Here is a 19,901-nt window from a genome sequence, read left to right on the forward strand (position 1 = left end):
TTAAACTGTAAATTCAATATAGGCTGTTCTAGGCACTTTGCAAGGTGCAGAAATATGGCATTTTGGTTTCTTTCGTGGTTAAGCTCAAAAAATAGCATGTTGTCTTTGTTCAATTTGAGGACTACTTCAGCAGTCACTGAAAGTGTTGTGACACCAAGCAGTTTAGCTAGTATATTGAAAATTGAAAAATAAATTGGGGAGAAGTATAAAAGAAAATTAGTAATTACTAATGAAATTAACATTCACTACCTTTACAATTAATAGCTCCAAGTTAGTATTTCTGAGATGTTACTTCTGAGTCTATTAATAAAGAGCTAAAAAGGAGTATATTTATGATTTATTTCTAGACTGAAATAAATCTCTTTTTTGTAGCTCCTTAGACAGATAAATGATACACTTGTATGTGACTAGCAACTTCCTCTTCACAGTTAAGAAGTTCTTGTTTGTAGTTTTCTGACAGCGAGAAGACTAAGATGAGATTGTTCTGAATATGCTTATTTTTTGTTGCAGATTTGTAGCTGTTTGTTCACATGTGTCCAGGGGGAGATGAAGTACATCGGACCCTGCATAGTTTGGCTTTGTATGGCAGCCTTCCTCCTTCCTGTTTCTACTTCTGTGGCTGTCAGTGACCAGACAGGTACTTCCACTTTTCTTGCCCATCACAGACTAAAGGTGTAAATCTCAGTACAGAAAAATTTTTAGCAAATAACAACAGCACACAGAAAACAAACATACAAACAGATAAAAATATACAAGATTGTTTTAAATCTCCTTTCTGAAATGTCCTAAGTTGGAAGCAGTTCCAAAGCAGCCTTTCTGCTTCCTTGGAAGATTCATATTTGGAGGTAGTTGTAGTTCCTAGGAGTTTTGTTTTGTACTTTTCCTACCATACAAAACAAGACAAATAAGTCAGAGCTGCAAAACCTTCGTGAACAAAATCATGAGGCTTTATTAGAGCAGACCACTTATCACATTGACCTAAACAATCTAATGCTCATGTTAACCACACCTGTACGTAATCCCTAGACTGGGTTATACATTTCACACATGCAGAGTTAAAAAAATCTTTTTCCTAAGAAGATGGGGGAAAGGAATGGAGTGATATTGTTTAACTTAAAAGCTGTTACCTGTCTTCTGCAAATTTTCTCATATTTCTCTGTTTTCTCCTTTCTTTACTTTCCACATGTTATCTAGTGTTCTCACTTAAACTCTACGTTAACTCTCCAGAATGCAGTAAATTCTGTCTTAAGGACACATCATATGTGCTTGTCAAACAAGGCACGTCAGTTTTTTAGAATTGTTCAGCCTCAGCATGTACTTCAACATATTTTAATTTTCCTACAATTATTAGCAAGGAGAATATGCTTATTGCTATTTAAATTGAGTTGGGTTTTTTCTCAAAAATAAAATTAATTCCTAGTAATGCTGTTCCTTTCCATAAATCTTATGAAAGACAATAGAAACTACACACACAGAGAGCAACTTTGAATCTCAAAAACTCATTTGAAACTCAGGCCCAAGAAATTTTAAAAGTCCATGACTAGGAAAATAATCCTTTTACTGCCCCTGGAAACTATAAGTAGTAATAATGAATAAATAATAAGTGTAATGTGTGGGTTCTGAGGTAATAATAATGCATTGTGAAGCGTCTGAACTTAAGTTGAAGTCTTTTTCCCCTTTGTATTTTTAGGGCATTGAGGCTAAGTGCTCTACTGATGAATTATTCTTAACTCCTCTGAGAGAGCGAGCCTACATCATAGCTGTGAAATCATTCTGTCTGAAAGAAGAAATATATGTTTTATTCTGTCATTGTTAGGTGGTGGTTGCAGAAGAGAAGTTTTCAAAGTGCTAAAATGATGTGAGTGCAGAAGGTTCCCTAACTACATAGATTGAAAAATATTAAAACAAAATTTCAGGAAACATTGTGTCTTTTCTTTTATATATATATTTTTTTTCCTAATGAAATGATGCCTTAGTAGATGTTGGGTCAGCCACAGAAGATGTGGCAGATACACTGAACTGTCAATAAACAGTGTATCTGAACTGTGCCTTACATTCTGTTAGAAGTTTGTAGCTAAGCAGCCAGCAGCGAAGTTGCAGTTTTCCTTAGCCTGACGGCCCCAAATGGATCAAATATGGGTCCGATTGAACTGCTAGCAAGAAGAGGAGAGATTGAATCTCTCCTGTGAAATAACTGATGGTGTGCAATTGAGAGAGGCTTCTTCGGTTTGTGGTGGTACAGGCAGATGGTGAGGAATAACAAGTAGATAGCTGCCAGCTTGAGCAGCTCTGCCAACAGCAGGTGTGTGAGTTAAGCCCAGAGTTAAACTCCAGTTGATAACAGGAAAGAGGCTCTACTGGAGTTTGTAGGGATGGTTACCATCTAAAAAGAAATACAAATTATAGACCAGAAAGCAGGAGTTGGGAAAGAATGGACCCAGTGACGGAGCAGCGGTAAAAGTGGTACAGCTCTTTCTGTCAAACTTTTGTTAATCTGCTCTGTTCACTTGAACCGAGTGCTCTGTGTTGCTAAGTTGTCTTGTTCCAGTTTGACAATTTGTATGCAGATGAATCTGTAACAAATTGGAAATGTGCTTACTTCAAGAAGAGAGTAATATCTAAAGGGTTTTTTTGTTTTTCTGTCTTGCATTTGGTCGCTCTTTCTTGGGCCTTTTTTCCCCTCCTGTGTACCAGTTCTGTTTGAATCAGCATCTGTCCTTCAATATCCACATAGACGACCTTTTTGGTTTGCTTCCTTCAACAACGTATGCATAGCATTTATTTCTCTGTGCTAATATGAAAGCCTTTCCAGCAAAGCACACTTAGGTAGAATCTGAGACTATTGTATTTACATCTTGAAATTTCTCACCTGATCTGCTTTAATCTAAAGGAATGGCTTCAAATACATGGAAAAGTGTAAACTAGAGTTAATTTGAGGTTGGTGAGGGAAAGAAGTGTGTTAGGGGAAGGATTAACTTGTGTGCATATGTAGGGGAGAGCTTTCAGAGCAGGCATGCTGAATATACTTTGTGACTTACTCATTGGGCCAATATTGTAATAAATAAATAGCAGTATTGAAAAAGAGTCAGAGGCTGAGAGAGTATGCTGGATCTTCTCGGAGCAGTCCTCCTTAGGCTCTGAGGGTGCCAGTATGCATCAGATTCACATCAAGGATTTCTTTCAGTTCTCATGTTTTGATATGCTGAATGTTCATTAGAAGGAAGCACTCTCTTCTCATGATGGAGTATAGCAAATCTGAGGGGAGAGGGCTCAGGAGTTTTCCACAGGCATATTTTTGATCTGACTTCAAGAATACTTTCTTCATGTTGTCAACTTATCATTATTGAGAATATTTGGGGTTTGAGGGTGGACATAAACTCTTTCTGTAGTGACACATGAAGTTCTAATCTGATCATTCCCGAATGCTTTATATTAAGAATATTAATATTCTGATTCATTCCCAGATCATTGCTTCTTTTTCAACTTTCTTTTACAATTACTGTTTTTTAAAGTCACATGCTAATCCATGAAAAATGTAGTATAAACAAAGTCCTGGGACTGTCAGGCATGGTGAATTTATTGCCTTTTGACATGGACTGTGTTGTGAAAAGTATTGGCTATGGATCATAATATTAGATAGGCACTTTAACCCAAGTACAGTGAGTGGTTTCAAGCAGGCAAATCAGTTCAGCTTTTTGGTTTTAGTGTTTTAGTACAGCTAGATATTTCTCAAAATCAAGATAGTGACTCTACAGTAACTCTCATATACAATGTATTCATATTCCTGATATTCCCATCCAACTGGGCCTTGAATATTTTCAGGGATGGGGCATCTACCACCCCTCTGGGCAACTTGTTCCAGTGTTTCACCACCATTATGTAAAGTCTAGTCTAAATTCAACCTCTTTTAGTTTAAAACCATTACTCCTTGTCCTGTCACAACAGGTCTCATAAAAAGTCTGTCTCCATCTTTCTTACATGCTCCCTACCTGGAAGGCTGGAGTAAGGGATCCCTGGAGCCTTCTATTCTCCAGGCTGAATGACCCTAACTCTTGGGAGAGATGATCCAGCTCTCTGATCATTTTTGTGGCCTTCCTTTGCACCTGCTCCAGCAGGTCCTTGTCTTTCTTGTGTTGGGGCCCCAGAGCTGGATGCAGTACTCCAGGTGGGGGGTGGGAGGAGTGTCTCATGAGAGCTGCTGGGCAGAATCACCTCTCTTGACCTGCTGGCCATGCTGCTGGGCAGAATCACCTCTCTTGACCTGCTGGCCATGCTTCTTTAGATGCAGCCCAGGATATGATTGGTTTTCTGGGCTGTGAGCACATACCATCAACTGATCTCCAGGTTTCCATCCATCAGTATTCTCAAAGCCTCTTTGTCAGGCCTGCTCTCAATTCCTTTATCCCCAAGTCTGTTTTGATACTGGGCATTGCCCTGACGCAGGTGCAGCACTCATGAAGTTGTTGAACTTCACAAGATTCCCATGGGCCCAATTCTTAAGCTTGTCTAGCTCCCTCTGGATGACATTCTGTCGTTCAGGAGTGTCAACTGCAACACTCAGTTTGGTGTCATCTGCAAATTTGCTGAGGGTGCACTCAATCCCTTCATCTAAGTCATTAATTAATTAAATTGGTCCCAAATGGAGCACTACTTGTCTCTGATTTCCATCTGGACATTGAGCAGTTGACCACTCCCGTCTATGGGACTGGCCAACCAATTCTTCATCCACCAAGCAGTCCACACATCAAATCTGAATCTCTCCAGTTCAGAGATATTGTGGGGACCATGTCAAAGGCCTTGTAGAAATCCAGATGACTTCCATAGCTCTTCTCTTGTCCACTGATGTAGCCACTCCATTGTACAAGGCCACTGAGTTAGTCATGCAAGACTTGTCCTTGGTGAAGTGGTGCTGGTTGTCCCAAATAATATGAAGTCCTGTTTTTCACTACTTACTCTTCATCATGGGAGAATATAGTTCTCCAGGGGTCTAGCATGAATATCCTAATCCTTGAACTCCATTGCTCAGATTTCTTGTTTCTGCCTGCCAATGCTGTTATGTTACTTCATAACCATCTAAATAGCAACCAGACTTGAAGATGACTTCTTTACTGTATCTTGTTTCCTTCATTCTTCCCATCCTTGTCTTAATTAGCATATACGTTGTAATCTAATATGATCTTCTTTACAGAATACAACGACGGAATACAAAAAAATCACATCGTATTTCCTGGTGCCTGTATACTTGAGGCTACAGATATGTAGGAAATCTGAATTCTTGACCTTATTTGACAGCAAGCCAGCTGGGTCTGCTTATCTTCAGTATGAATACATTTGAGGTGGACTCACTGGATGTCATTGCTGATATTTGCAAGTGTGTGGCAAGCTCTGAAGAGGTTGCCTTTGTCTGTGTGTTTATGAAGCCTGATCCAGTAAGAATACGAGAAAAATCTTGGGTAATACAGGTTTCTGTCTGAAGCTTGAGTCGACACAGGGTATGGGTATATGTTAGACTGGGCTTTGCTGTTTGGCTGCATTCATTAGGCTGGTCATGGTCACTGATGGAAGCTTCAGTGCCCTTGCAAATGTGCATGTCAGTGGTGCTAGATGACAGCAAAAACTTCACCTGAATGTGAAGTTTAATTATAAACTAGCACATGGGTAGTTGTAAAGTGAATCTAGCCATTACAGGTTACACTTGATCTGGAGAAGCCTAGCCTGCCTATTGGAAGTTACAGTTCCCACTCAGGAAGTGCACACAAGAGATATCTGTAAGATGGAGACTGAAGCACACACCAGAGTCTCTTCTGTCCCTGTTTGCATGGACTGGAAAGCTGAGCATGGTGCCTAGATGGAAGTTGCAGTGCGCTTCAACAAGTGTCCTGATCATTCCAGGAGTAGTTTGGAACACGCTTTTACACTTTTGCATGTTGCAACAGATATATCTGGAGGCAATGCCCTTTTATTTTTTTTTTTTTGCAAAATGCTGTTAGAAATCAAATGAAAAATTCTTACTATCATTACTATCATCTTACTGGAAAGAGAGAAGACAATGATCTGTGATGTACCTGCTTGGTCTGCATAAATTAATATTTTCACGATTATTAGATTGATTTTATATTAATGAGCTCATAGCTAGAACTCATTGATTTATGAAGGTCAAGGTCTAATTTTTCGTATGGGGAGGTGAACTTGTTAATTTATAGGTAAGTTAACTTGACCTTTGATATCACAGGTTTAATATTAATTTTTTAGTTCAATCAACACAGATGCAGTTTTATCATGTGCAGAGCAATCTAGTGTATGAACATAAGCTTGTTCTTCTTACTATTTTATTAATTTTATAGTAATGTATTTTAACAGGCCAGGTAGGTTCATGGTTTCCATTGCTCCTTTCCTTTCGTGAATATCTTCACGCAGACCTTGTTGTTCAGCTACCCACATGTTAAATGGGCAAACTGTCTGTTTTGTCTCAAGCTAAAAAAAATTTAAGGATCTGCTAGCAATACTAAAAATCGTGGAAGAGGTTAACTATTAAGGCAGTAGTTGCAGAAAGAATTTTCATCAGTCTGTTGTAATGAAGGTTGTCAGTCTTGGCATGGAGAGTTGTTATTTGAGAGTTTTCCCTTAGCTCTCTGGTAAAAGGAATAACATTGAACTAAAGGTGTGCATCAGCAGCGTGCGATAGAAGATTCACCGTAACTCTTTCATTCTTCTGGGGATGCGGAATACAAACAAATAACTAACACTTAAATGGCCTGTCTGTGCTGTGGCTGCTATGCCACTGATAAAAATAGGTCCACAGTCCAGTCTGTGGCATGTGAGGAATCATTGCTATCATCTGGATAGCACAAAAATTAAGGCTTGCAGTCTTTATTTGGACTTGGAAGCAAGTGGCTGTGGGGAACAAGCTAGAACTTTGTAGTCTTTCACTGCTCAACACTCATGTAAGTTAATGCTGAAAAAACAAAGCATACTTGTGTCCCAGCTTCTCTAAAGCTTACATCAGTTTAGGATAAAATCAGCAATAAGTACTATCTGTCTGCTCTTATTATAAGTACTGTCAAGAATTTAATCAAAAAGAGAACCTGCTTTGAAATACGTTGAATATTTTTGAAAGAAACCCTTGGTAGAAAACATGTAGATTTAAGAAAAACATCTGTCCACATATGTCTGACATTCTTTTGTAACTTCAGACATAAATGGCTTCCCTTACTCCAGCTTATTTCTTGGAGCTATACGTATGTAAATCTACCCTAACGACATTCATTGTTTTAGAGTAGCTGTATATAGAAGTCTATAGTTTAATAATCTATATGTGATTGAAGGTTGAGGCCAGAGGGCCTAAGGTGAACCTGTTTCTGTCCCATACTGTATGTGTATGCATCAACAGGTGTATTGAAATTGCTATGTCACTATGTAATTCCAGCAAATGCTTTTCTCACTGTATAAAACTTCCTGCAAACCAAGAATGATGAAGGATTTCACTTCAGAGTTTCCAATGTGAATATTCTTTACAGTTCAGCATCTTTTCTGGGGAAAGGGAATTTACAGAGTTTTTCATGCATATGTTTCATCTCATTTGTCATGAAACTCTATCTGTATAGGGAAAAACATGCACATACTGGTATTTATGGATCTATATGAGAGAAAGAAAAAATTTACTCTGTTAGCACCTTAGAAGTAAATTAATTTATCTGTGATGTTACTTGTAGTAGTAAATTGTAGTTGTAACTGTAATTGTACATGTGAAGGACACGGAACTTAATGAATCTTACCAGCAAAAGTGTTTTGCCCAGTCTATTCTTTAAATAGTTGACAAAGCTTTCATTAACCATATTATCCGGAGGTGTCTTCATATCAGTATTACATAATCTAGTTTCACTTTTACTGGTTATTTCCAGTTAGTCATTCTTAATCCAGATCAAATACTGAAATCTATTTAATAGCATTAAAGAGTTTTGAAGTATAAAATGCTTTCTACGTGCCTACAGAATGAATGACAAATTTCACATGCTTTAAGATTACAAATATAGCTATTTTGAATACCAGTGTTTGGTCTGGATGCCCTTATGAAACATTTAAATATAGATGATTTCCAGGTTAATGGTAGGACATTCCTTATATTTTTCATTGAACTAATGCTTCAGAAAGTGCTTTGACCTTCACTGTTCAGCAGCTTCAGATACACCTCGGACATCTTTTTAGTTTCATCTGCTCTCAAAGCTCTGTGCTTGATAAGTTTACAGGACAAATATCATAACTTTTCATCTTTGATTTGCAAGTTTTATTAGGATTTAGCAGGGCTATTTGCAAAACTTGTTAAATAGCAAACCTTATTTCCGACCCCTGCACAAAGTGACATTTTTCTGTATTTCCTGCTTAAAAGTGGGCATTCCTATATATCTATTAAAGAAAAGCATAAAGGACTTCATGTAAGTAAGATATTCATATTAATAATACAGTGTCTTAGCTAAGGGTTCAGTTAGATTTAACCTCAGTTTACCATGCTCCAAATTTTAGAACATTCTGTTTGTTTACCCAAATACTTTGGTTCAGACTTACTCCCCTACTTAATTTTCAAACTATTTTTTCCCTAAAATATAATATTGTTTCATATTCATTAATGGGGAAAAATATTTTCTAATAATACAGTGAGAAATACAAAAATAACTTGGAACGGATATTACTGCTTTATAGAGCATTGTTAATAGAAACAGTGTGGTAAGAATTTAATGGTTTTCTTCTGGCTGTATTGTTTAAACGAACTTTAACCAAAGGCAGCTGAATTAAAATGTGATACAAATTCTATCTGCTTATATTATTGGAAGTGCAGTATAAAATCTGCTCGTTTAGATTTTGTAATTTGGTTTATTGCTGCTTTTCATATCCTAAAGAAACAAAAAGAAACATTCCTGTCAATATTACCATCACTCACGATAGTTTGTTTAATTCCTTCTAGTTTGTTCAGTTCCTGTTAGTTTGATTTTATGATAAACACTAAACTGTGTTCTCTTGAAGGTGCTGTGTGTCCTTTAAAGAAAACAGTTGCCCGTAATCTCAAACAAATCAACAGAGACAGTCATGGTGTATCAGGTAAATGACTGAGCTAATACAGATATCTATATTAATTAACTAGTAATGATTATTGGATGTAATCATAGTCTTGTTGAAGCTGGCTTTAAAATTGAAAGGGTAGGACAGAATGCCATCCCCAAGCACCAAAAGCTGCTGCCGCTTTTCGGAAGGTGAGATTAAAATCAGAACGTGTTTTTCCTGGAAAGTATTGGTTCGAGTTTGGCAGTCACACTAATTTCCATGTTTTTTTCCAATCATCCTGCATTCTTATCAGTTCAGACGATAAAAGGAACTAACAAATGCATTTTTCAGGTTGCAAAGTCATCTACCAAGTGAATTTTGCATGAATAGTTTTAATAAAATGAGTATTGAAAATTTCTCGGACTTCAAGTTCTGCTTTTCAAAATAGCTTGTCAGTCTGTACTATAGAAATGCTAATATGCTTGCATTCAAGCATGCTAAAAATAATTATTTACTTATGGTTTTAAAATTCCATTAAATTGTGTTGCATCGTGCCATATTTTGCAGGGTTTGATCTGGCAGAAAGCTTTTCTTTAAGGCAAACATCCTGTGGAGGGGAAAAGATCTGTTTTAAACTGGGAAGTGCACCTCTCATCAGAGATACAAGGTAAGATACTACTTTCATGCTTAGCTTTTAGAAGATATAGCTCAGACTCAATGCTACTCATAAATTGAATCACTGAACATGTATCCAATGGATGCCACAGGAAGCAGTACGGCTGTTTTTAGACACTTTCAGTTTCTTCTGTGGGAAGGATTTTGGTTTTGGTATGCTTTTCTTTTGAAATTTGGGAGTATCTAGGTAGTAAGCTAACTGTGAATAGCACTTTCTCAAGTCATGATTCTGATACTGAAAGTTCTACTGTTAGCGCATAAATATTTATAAAACAAAGGAAAGAAGTAACTTTCATGGTATGACAGGAAATATTATACTAATCTCCCCTCAGCAAAGTTGTCTGTCCTCTCTCTCGCTACTGCTAGCAACATTAAAAAGAGAGAGAGAATCATCATTTCCTTGAATGATTTTTTTATTTTCCTGGTGTTCACATTTTGCCTTTGAGCAGCAGCAGCATAGTGGGTTACTTAGTGCAGAGAAGAAAATAGGCAAAATCCTGTTCTGGCACAGGGGGGGATGAAAAGCAGAGGCTTCATGAAAAATCAAAAGGAGAGTGAAAGAGAGTAAGGCACAATTGGATTGGATGGACTTAAGTTTGCACAGAGAGAAGGAAATGTCAAGAAGCAGTTAGGAATGTAGTTTCAAGTTCCCTGTGCTCAGTGGAGAGAGGGGATCATCTCAGAGCTTCTTGGTTGAGATGTGCTCTGAGTCATGGGACTGTGGTTTCTGTACAGCGTGTTCCTGTGATGATGAGGGAAGCAACTCTATTCCCATGTTTTCAGGTTGGGTATTTTCTGTTGCAAGCTCCAGCTTGCCTAGTGAAAAAATACACCTGGTCCTCGGACTTCCCCTTTGCTTGGATCCTGGGCGTAGCAAAGAGGGACTGTGAGGGCCAGGGGGAAGGAAGAAGAGAATAACTGGAGGCACCCAGACACAAAACAAACTGATCTTCATGAGAGGAGCATGACTGAAGAAAGAATTTATCTACCAATTTAGAATATTTAGATTCTCTAAGTTTTTCTGATGTTAGATACTGTAAGTGCAAATTTTTATGCTTGTGTAATTCTGCAAAGTCAAACCAATCACTTTTTTAAAAAATACCTTTGACACTAGCTATTGAAAGAAAAATGGCTAGACAAAATTACTTGACATGAAGAGTGCTCTTCTTTTATTAAGACCTTTCCAGTACTATCCAGATTGTCTTTAGATGAGGAACAGGAGAAATTAGGTACCACCCATACATGTCTTTACTAAAAATATTTTGAGCGATTTTTAGTAAGAAAACTTTCCTTTAAAAAAAAAAATTGTTTTTCACAAAGACTTTTTTTTTCCAATGTATGGGAATTTGAGGAAAACATGAGACTACAGAAGAGTAGAAAAACAAGGCAATAATAAATGTGGAGCAATTTTCCTTTAAGAATAAGAAGCTAAGTGGTGCTAAGAAATGCATCTTGGGAGGTGACTTTATTTTGAAAACCAATGGCAAAAATGGAGTAGAGAGGCGCTAGAAATTGCAAAAGAGTGAATTATTTTAAATTCATATTACTTTGAGGTAAAATTCTTGATTCAAAGTGTTGATTTCTAAGGATTTCTGAGTGGTTTTGGAAGTGGTCTGAGAGGTGGTGTTGAGGTTAAAAAACATAAACCTTTTTCCTTGGCTTTATTTAGTAGGCTTGAATACTAATGCCTGTTTTTTCTTCTTTTGAAAACAGTTCATTATTGAAGGCAGTGAAAATGGGGAATTCACACCATGGCTGATAGCTGTGACCTAACAAAGCCCTAACTATTAGTGATTGCAAGGAAAGTCACAATGATTGTTGTGTTTGTGGGGTTTTTTGAGTTATATATTTTTTCCTATATTTTATCTCATCAGCTTTTTGAAAAGAGAGAAAAATGGCTAGTTGTTCTTCATTGTCAGTGTAACTTGGGCAGAGGCTAAAGAATTTCAATTAAGGGTAAACCTGGAAGGGAGGTGGCTTGGCTTTCATTGTCTCTTGGTTCTTATATTCCTCTCCGTCCCTGTTATTTTCTTCTGTGTATCCTCTTTAAAGAAAAAACTAAAGAGAAAATCTTTCTAGTTTCCCCTAAAAATATGCATATCTAACAGATGAAAAATTCAGCTGGATGAAGAAACTGAGATGATTATTAATAAAATGCATATCAGTGCTAATATATGAATATAGCTAGGCAGAAAAATGAATGTATTAGGCAGAAAATTATTATCATGTTATTGATGATAATAAGGTATAAGATAAGATTTTTAGTCAGCTTGCTGTGCAAGTAAGTAGTACCTCTTACATATATCTTCCTGAAAAATTAAAAGGGTTAAAAGTATTTTCAATAACATTCAAGCATTGCAGAATTTCTGTTAAATCCTTGTTCTTCATGGCAATAATCTTGCTCATCCTGTATTAACCTTTCTTCACAGAAATGCATGTCATTAAAAAATGAATTCTATTCTTAATTATTTCAGTTCGTTAAATATAAAATGGCTTTCTGATATTGAGATAACACTTCAGAAAAATACTTTTTAAAAGTTTTATTTAATGTGTGCTATTTTTTAAACTCTTTTGAAGTTTTAGGGTGATTTTTTAAAACAAAGGCAGTGGGCAGTCAGGAGCACAAAGCCAGGTTTTGGATTTTTACATGGTAGGTTTACAATGAAGGATAGCCAGAAACTTGGGTATCTGTCATCATAACCTTATAATTTACTATCTCAGTTACCCATGTACAACATCTTTTCATTATTTTTATTTAAACCTACTTCTCTTACATTATGTCAGGTTGTGTGGTTCCAGACCCCCTGTGTTATTAGATGGCTTTCAGGATCATTCTGCCTCAGAAAATATTTTAGTAGACGTGGTGTGCAGTAAGCAGCAGAACAGCGTTTGTTATCCATCCTGCAGGAAATTGAGAGTATCTGATTAAGCTGACTAGCAAGTATCAAGTAACTTGGCACATCTTCTCTTGCATTTCATTCATTCAGTTGTAGTGTGGGTAATAGAAAGCTATGCTGTGCCATTTTTCTTCTGTGATGCCATTTTGGTTTTTTTCAATGGACCTGGAGTAGTGTTTCACCTATTTATATGTTGTAAATAATTTACAATGCACTGTCAGCTTGGGAAATTGATTACGTTTATTTATGTTGGACTTCAGCTATAGGTCTTTATGTCTTTCTGTGATGGAGTTCTGTACGTATTTTGTCTTGTGATAGCAGATGGATAGCTTTTCTTCTGCGTTATGTAAATGACTGTTGATTTTTAATGTAATGCCAGTAATATTTTCCTGATTAAAACTGTGAATGTCTTATTGCAGCTCTTCATGGGCTTTAACAAAAGTTATTCCTGAAGAAAGTAGTGTAACTGAGTTTTGAGTCATAAAGAAACTCATAGTAAAGTACTATTAGGCAGACAGTCTAATTATGTAGTCATAATCACACCATAGAATCATAGAATAATAGTAATTATATCTGAACTTTTTTTTTTTCTTTTTTTATCTCAACAAATACACTATAGAGTCATATTTCTTCTCCAGACTTTAACATGTACTGCCCATGTACTGTATTCCGGTGTGGCACAGAGCTTGCTGGCAAAGGAGCGCAGGACTTTGTGCCGATAACATTCCTTTAGACTTGCCAGCAGTATTTAGTACTTCTGGACATAAAGCCTTTAGGCTAATCTTTGTTCTTCAGTTGCTTTAGAGTAAATAGCTTTATGATGAATTAATTTCACTGTCTTTCGCTAAAGATGCATCAAACATCAGTTTTTCCTCATTCTCACTTTTCTGTGTTGATGATGGGCCATTTTTTTCCTCTTCTGAAAGCGCCAATAAAGGAGATAATAAGCTGGTTTCGGCTGAGTTTCAGAATGTTTTTGAAATGGATGTTCATGATTAGCAAATCTTCATGGCACAGTCACAGCTTTCTTATTTTGTAGTCTGTTTGGCTTGACAAACTATTAATTTACTGAGGAGATTATCATAGCTGGCTGTTAAATGATCTGAGTTACAGCAGTTGGGATTACTCTCACGACTCTTTTAGGAATTCTTCCCCTTTCATTGCAAGATACTACAAAAGAGCTTGGATTTTGACTGTATTTGGTCTACGAACTCCACCAGCAAAGTTGTTACTCACAGCTGCCAGAAGAGCTGTGGCTTGGGCCATACTTCAGAGAAAGTGTTTCACCTCCTTGGGATGTCTAGTTACTGGAGGAAGAAATACTGCTCCCACTTGCCTCAGTAAATTCCAGGCAGGAGGATTCTTTCTGCTAAGAACAGAAAACGGTGATGAAAGAATATTTATGTGGGGTTTTCTGTTTGTTTTTAGTGCTAACCTTTTTAATCACAAAAAAATGTGCAGGGAATTCCATTTTCCTAGAGCAGAGCTGGCATCAAGTGAGGGAGTTTCTGTGCTCACTGTTAGAAGCCTTTTCCTAGCCAGCAATTTGCTTTCCCAAACCCACCTATCTCTACATGACTTTGCGACCAATTACTTTTGCTGTCTAATTTCTCTGGCTGTTTCTGCTGAGACCTCTCTTCACCAAATTAAAAAATACTGAGTTCCTGTCATAAACTTCAGCTCTCATGGGCGCGATTTTTTATTATTTTTGCACATAGCGTTTGTTTTGAGCAGCAGAGTTAGTTTCAACAGTCTTCTTGAAAAATATTTTAAGACTTATTTTAGGAAGTTTTATACTTATTTCTTAAAAACAGTATAGAATTGATAGATGTGAAAGTCACTGATTTCCAAAAAAATTCATTGAAGGCTTTTAAAGCATGACCGAAAACGGCAATGAGGTATTATCCCAGTTTTGAGGCAGTAGTTACAGTTATTCAAACCAGCTTTTATCTGTGCTTACACAAAGTCCTGCTAGCCTTTGTTCTGTTAAAATATTAGATGGTTATGTAAGAAAACACCTCTTCTCTACTATATCATGTGTTTATTTGAGGTCATTTGAGCAGCTGGAGCCAACAATGCCAAGACTGAAATGTCTGGTATTCTGGTTGCAGGGTATTTTCAAGAAAAAGGCTTGGTCTTTGGAATTTGCTTCCTGAGTGTGGGAGCCTGAATTTAGTACAAATTCTGATGTTTCTTCAGGTCTTTCAAAGTAATTGATCAGACGCTGTATTGATTCACTCTTTCTTTTTTTCCTGAAATATTTTTTGTATTTTGTATTTTTTTGTTTATTTCCAGGAACTTCAAAACTTACTGTATTTTACAAATTAAAAAGAAGGAAAATAGAGTGATTACTGTTGAAAGAACAAATTGGCGTTGTACCTACCATGTAAATACCAATTATTTAATTTCATAACTAAGGAGAAAAATGGGGCTTCTTACCATGTAAAATGACAGACCAATGCTTCTTTTAAAGAACAATCACAGGTGAATGTCTTTCTGCATTTTTGGGCTTGTTTCTACCTGACAATTTACAAGAAATGTAGCAATTTTTATAAAATTCAAAATTCAGGTATTAATGGATTGTAATGTCTATACTGAGTTTGAATCATCCTACAATTTAACATGTAATTTACTATGCATAATGAATTGGGAAAGCAAAGGTAAAGACAGAGGTGGCAGAGGGGAAGAGTATGTTTAAAAATGTATAGTACTTACATTAAAAGCACGCTGTGAGGGAACAGAGAGTTAGAAAATCTATTTTAATTAAGCCACTGGCTGTAACAAATTAGAATTCTTTGATCTGTAGCGTGTTCCCCTGACAGTGGAGCATGACAGTGTCATGCCAGTTGAATCAGTAAAACACTGTTGGATGAAGTAGACTCTTTCTTTTCCTTTTTTTCCCAGTGACGATGCTCTTGCTGTAAAGCGCTTGCAAATAAAGGCAAGAGGCTTTTGGGAGATGTGCACTTTAAGGGCACTGGTCCACAATGAGAGTGTGCAGGAGACCAGCAGTGTTCATGTGGAATCCCATGTGCCTCATGGCAGGCAATAAACAAATCCAAATAAACAAAGCCAAAATTATTATTTGGAAGAAAATAAAATTAGGAGCTTGCTTTCACAGCACTCACCTCCAGCTCTCGGTCTCATTTCACTTCCTCCACATGAGCATCAGTCTCCGTGTTCAGTGAGGCTGGCGGCTGATCCCTGTGGCTGTCATCTCCAGCAGTCACAGTGGGGAAGGAGCAAGACAGGCTGCCCCCAGCCCCAGCAGCACTGCCTTTAGCTAAAACAAACCCTGAAACTGTACCTTCAGTTTTTAATGGTTTAACCTGCCCTGTGGAAAACAATCCCAGTGTTCCGATTAAAACAATGACATCTGCAATTTCACTTTCGCTGTATATTGCTGTAGGGAATTCCTTTCTATTTTCATCTCGTATGGATTCCAAAACTATTTTTCAGTTTTCTTTTTTATGATGGCAAAATCTAAAACATCTATTTTCTAGATACTGCAATTGCAAGACAAAGTTATTGTGTTATTAGATTTCTAGATTGAGCAGAAGACATTTACCTAGATGTTTCTCAGTGACCCTTGTTCAAAAAATGGGCCGTACATTCTGCTGAAGGTTGTTCAATTTACCAGTTCATTAGCTGAAGGAGCCTTAAGTGATGCCAGAGTGTGGGGAACTTTCAGAAAAGTTTACATGCCTCTTACTCTCTGCCAAACATGCTGATTTTTAAAATCCTTGCAATGTTTTCTTGGTTTATCTTGGCCACCTTTTTCGAAGCAAAAGTCTGTCAAAAATGAGTACAAGGAGGATGCAAATATAAGTCTTTAATGAGGTCTGTGTTTGATAGTCTTAGAACAAAAGGGCAGTTGCAAAATTGGTACAGAAGAAGTTACTTGGAAAACCAGAATATCTACGGGTATCTAAGCCATGTTATATGCAACCACACAGAATTCAGTGATATGTACTGGGCATAATGCATGCAGCTGAGGATAGACTGCAGCCCCATTATGTTGTACATAGAGACCAAAAGATCATTTCGCAGTTTTGCTGATTGAGCTGAGAGGATTCAAGTGTCTTTATAAAATGTGTATAATTTCTCTGGCTGAAGCAATGGTGCCACGTGCTTCAAAAGTCATTTATCAGCAGACTTGGGGGAAAAAAACAAAACAACAACCAACCCTGTAATAAATCACATCTTTCTTTTTCTGGCTTTTGTGACTTAACACTGTGAAATCTAGTTTGCTTTAGCTATGCTGTCAGGCATTTCTCCTCTTAACTAAAGTTGCACCTACAAAAAGATGTTTGTGCTGATATATCTGTGTTTATACTGGGGCTTTTTGTTTAAACATGTTGTAGAGATATTGCACCCTTCCCCCACCTTGCCTCTGAGTTTTTAGGTTTTATATCTAAAAATAGTTCATGGTCTGTCTCACAGTGAAACCGGCTGGTGTTTTTTTCATTACACTGATTTTCATTTGGTTGTGATAGATTTTTGGCCTTTAGCATTTCTATGTGGTTAGCTCTCTACAGTTTTTATCATCATGCCATGAAGTATTTTATTTATGGAGATAAATTGACAAAATTTTTAAAATACTTCTTTGATTTTGAATGGACAGTATAGGCCATGCTCTGGGTTTTTCACTTGGAGGTCTGGGTATCAGTTTGAGTTCAGCCATATTGCAGTCTTGCCTGTCTCAAGTGAATATTTGTCATGCCACAAACTCATTTCAAAACTTGGAATGATTTAATAAACATCAACTTGAAAAACAATCTGTAATCTATAGAAACAAGATGTACAGATATTGGTATATTAACAGAACCACATGCAAGACATGTTATTTTTGGATTTAGTCAGTGTGACTAGCTGCAGTATCTCAGAATTCTATTCAAAAAAAATAAATCCTAAAAATACTCTGGGATTGGGCCTGACAATTTAGGTTTTGAATAGCTTATTGATGGTTCCTAATATGGCATTATGCTTTTAATTTTCATAGGAAAATTAATGTATCTTTTATTTTAGGGATTAGACTACCAATTACCACACCTATTCACCTGTATTAGCAATGTTAATGTTGAAGTCCTTGATAAACTTTGATTTACCTCTTTTACTCAGTTTTCTTCATGAACTCTTCTGAGAGTTCTGCTTAGATTAGATATTAGAAATTTTTTTTTCACAGAAAGGTTTGTAAAGCATTGAAACAGACTGCCCAGGGATGTAGTGAAATCCCTATCCCTGGAAGTGTACAAAAAACATATGGATATGGCTTTTGAGAACATGGTTTATTGGTGCACACAGTGGTGGTGCTAGGTAGGACTTGATGATCTTAAAGGTCCTTTCCAGCCTTAACAATTCTGCCAGTCTATGATTCTGTGAGAGTTCAGTAAGAAATGTGTATGCTCATAATCTATGGTGAACAGTATTGATTTACTCAAATACTTTTGAGTGCATATCCCATAAAATGTCCATTGGTTAAGGCACATGGGGTTTGCTTTGGACCACTCATGAGAAGTAACAACACAAATAGTATCATCAAGGTGCCATCACTCCACACACATTTCTTTCCTGTTACAGGATCTGTCTCCTACGTGAGCAGATCAGAATGCTAGACAACTGCCAGTTTAAATTAATCTATGGAACTAAACAAAAAATATTCACCAGGAATGCGTACAATAACAGGAACTGACTGCCAAGACTTTCAGGGAAGAAGTGCTCTTCCAGGTCCAGTTCTTGCACTGAGGACGCTCCGTGGTGGATGCACTTACTTTGAAGTGTAGCATGTGCAATTGCAGCATTAAATTGTTGCTCTTGCTCAGGATTGACATCTAGCAGTGACTTGTATGGAATTAGTAGATAATGCTCACTCATTTTATAGGTAAAGGTGTAATTTGGAAACAAGGGGTTTTGGGAGGTGAGTCTTCTATTGCAGTAGTTTGTTTAGCTTTTTAAAATATCTCCTGTGAAATTAAGTTCCTGAGAATTAGAATGTTTAGCATGTGATGTTCTATTTTAGTATGAACTGTGGACAATATGTGATAAGGACAGTAACTAATAAGAATAATCATATGGACAGAGGCACTGGAAGAAAATGTACTACAAAAGGACTGAATATAAGTTCTAGCACTACTTTAGTAATGAATCTGTATATGATGACCTGAATGTCTGAAAAGGAAATGCCATCAAATATCTGTAAAGTCGAAAATGAGCATAGACTGAAATTATTTCTTTTTTTGATAGGCTATTTTTCTTTCCACAGAACTTTTTTTAAATTTAGAAAGTGATAAATAATTGCATTACTGTTAGTATGTGGAGACAGATACGCTATGCTACCAGGAAATTACATAAGCTTAGGATTGGTTTGTTGTGAAAATGTTAGGAGCACTAAAAAAACACTTTGTGATTCAAGATAGCTGGTATGATTTCATGGAAAGGAAAGTCATGACTCATTAACCAATTAGAGTTCTTGAAAGATCAAAGAGTTATAACATAGCCTTGCTTCTTTTTTCTCCTCAAAAATAAGTTAGCACTACTCATATGAATTCGTATTATGCTCAAGAGTACACTTCTTACAGCATCTTAACTTTTTTATTACAATTTAGTTTAAGTGTCATCTCTTTAAAAAGCTTATGCTGATTTTGTTCTAACGCACAAGTAAACGGTTACTCCTACCCAGCTGGCTCTAGGTGATCCTGCATGAGCATGGGGGTTGGAACAGATGACCTCCAGAGGTTCCTTCCAACCTCAGCCGTTCTGGGCTTCTATGATTGTATTATAAACTATACTGTTAACAGGTTTTCTTCCTTGGGAGTATAGTTTCCCGTTGGGAAACCAATACATTGGGTATGTAATTCCATTGTCAACCCTGTAAACTATAGGGTAAGAGCGAATTCATCAAAATGAAGGTTTTGTAGTGGGATGATGAGGGAACTAAGTATTTCCTTTTTAAAACTTCCAAAATATTTTTTTCATCTCATTGCACGCTTAAATGTTACAATTTTATTTAATTTTATTTAATGAAAAATATTGGTAATAACAGTGATATTTTCTTTACTGTTATAACTTTTCTACTTTCTGTCTGCTAGTCTGATATATGCACTAAGTAATACGATGCTCTTAGAATTTTCATCAGCAGTACAGATTTCAATCTCAGCCTTACTGTTGAAGAAGATGATCCTTGTTCATTCCAGTTCTGTTACTTTTTCATGGAAATTACATAGATCATTTAAACTCAAGTTGTTATAGTTGATGCGTTGGTTTACTGCAAAGCTTTTCTGCTGTGGAGCCTTC

At 36.7% G+C, this 19,901-nt stretch overlaps 1 protein-coding gene across 8 annotated transcripts in view; it reads left to right on the forward strand.

Annotated features, from left to right (window-relative positions):
* COL19A1 (collagen type XIX alpha 1 chain) overlaps positions 1-19,901 on the forward strand; it is a 187,579-nt gene that overhangs the window by 1,687 nt on the left and 165,991 nt on the right. For all 8 annotated transcript variants that reach the window (XM_048296720.1, XM_048296721.1, XM_048296717.1 and 5 more), the window contains exons 2-4: positions 511-637; positions 9,019-9,093; positions 9,604-9,703. In XM_048296720.1, the coding sequence (XP_048152677.1) occupies positions 547-637; positions 9,019-9,093; positions 9,604-9,703 (266 nt within the window). In that variant the 5' untranslated portion in view covers positions 511-546. The remainder of the gene's footprint in view (positions 1-510; positions 638-9,018; positions 9,094-9,603; positions 9,704-19,901) is intronic.

This window comes from Corvus hawaiiensis, chromosome 3 (assembly GCF_020740725.1).
Source record: "Corvus hawaiiensis isolate bCorHaw1 chromosome 3, bCorHaw1.pri.cur, whole genome shotgun sequence".
NCBI classification, from domain to species: Eukaryota; Metazoa; Chordata; class Aves; order Passeriformes; family Corvidae; genus Corvus; species Corvus hawaiiensis.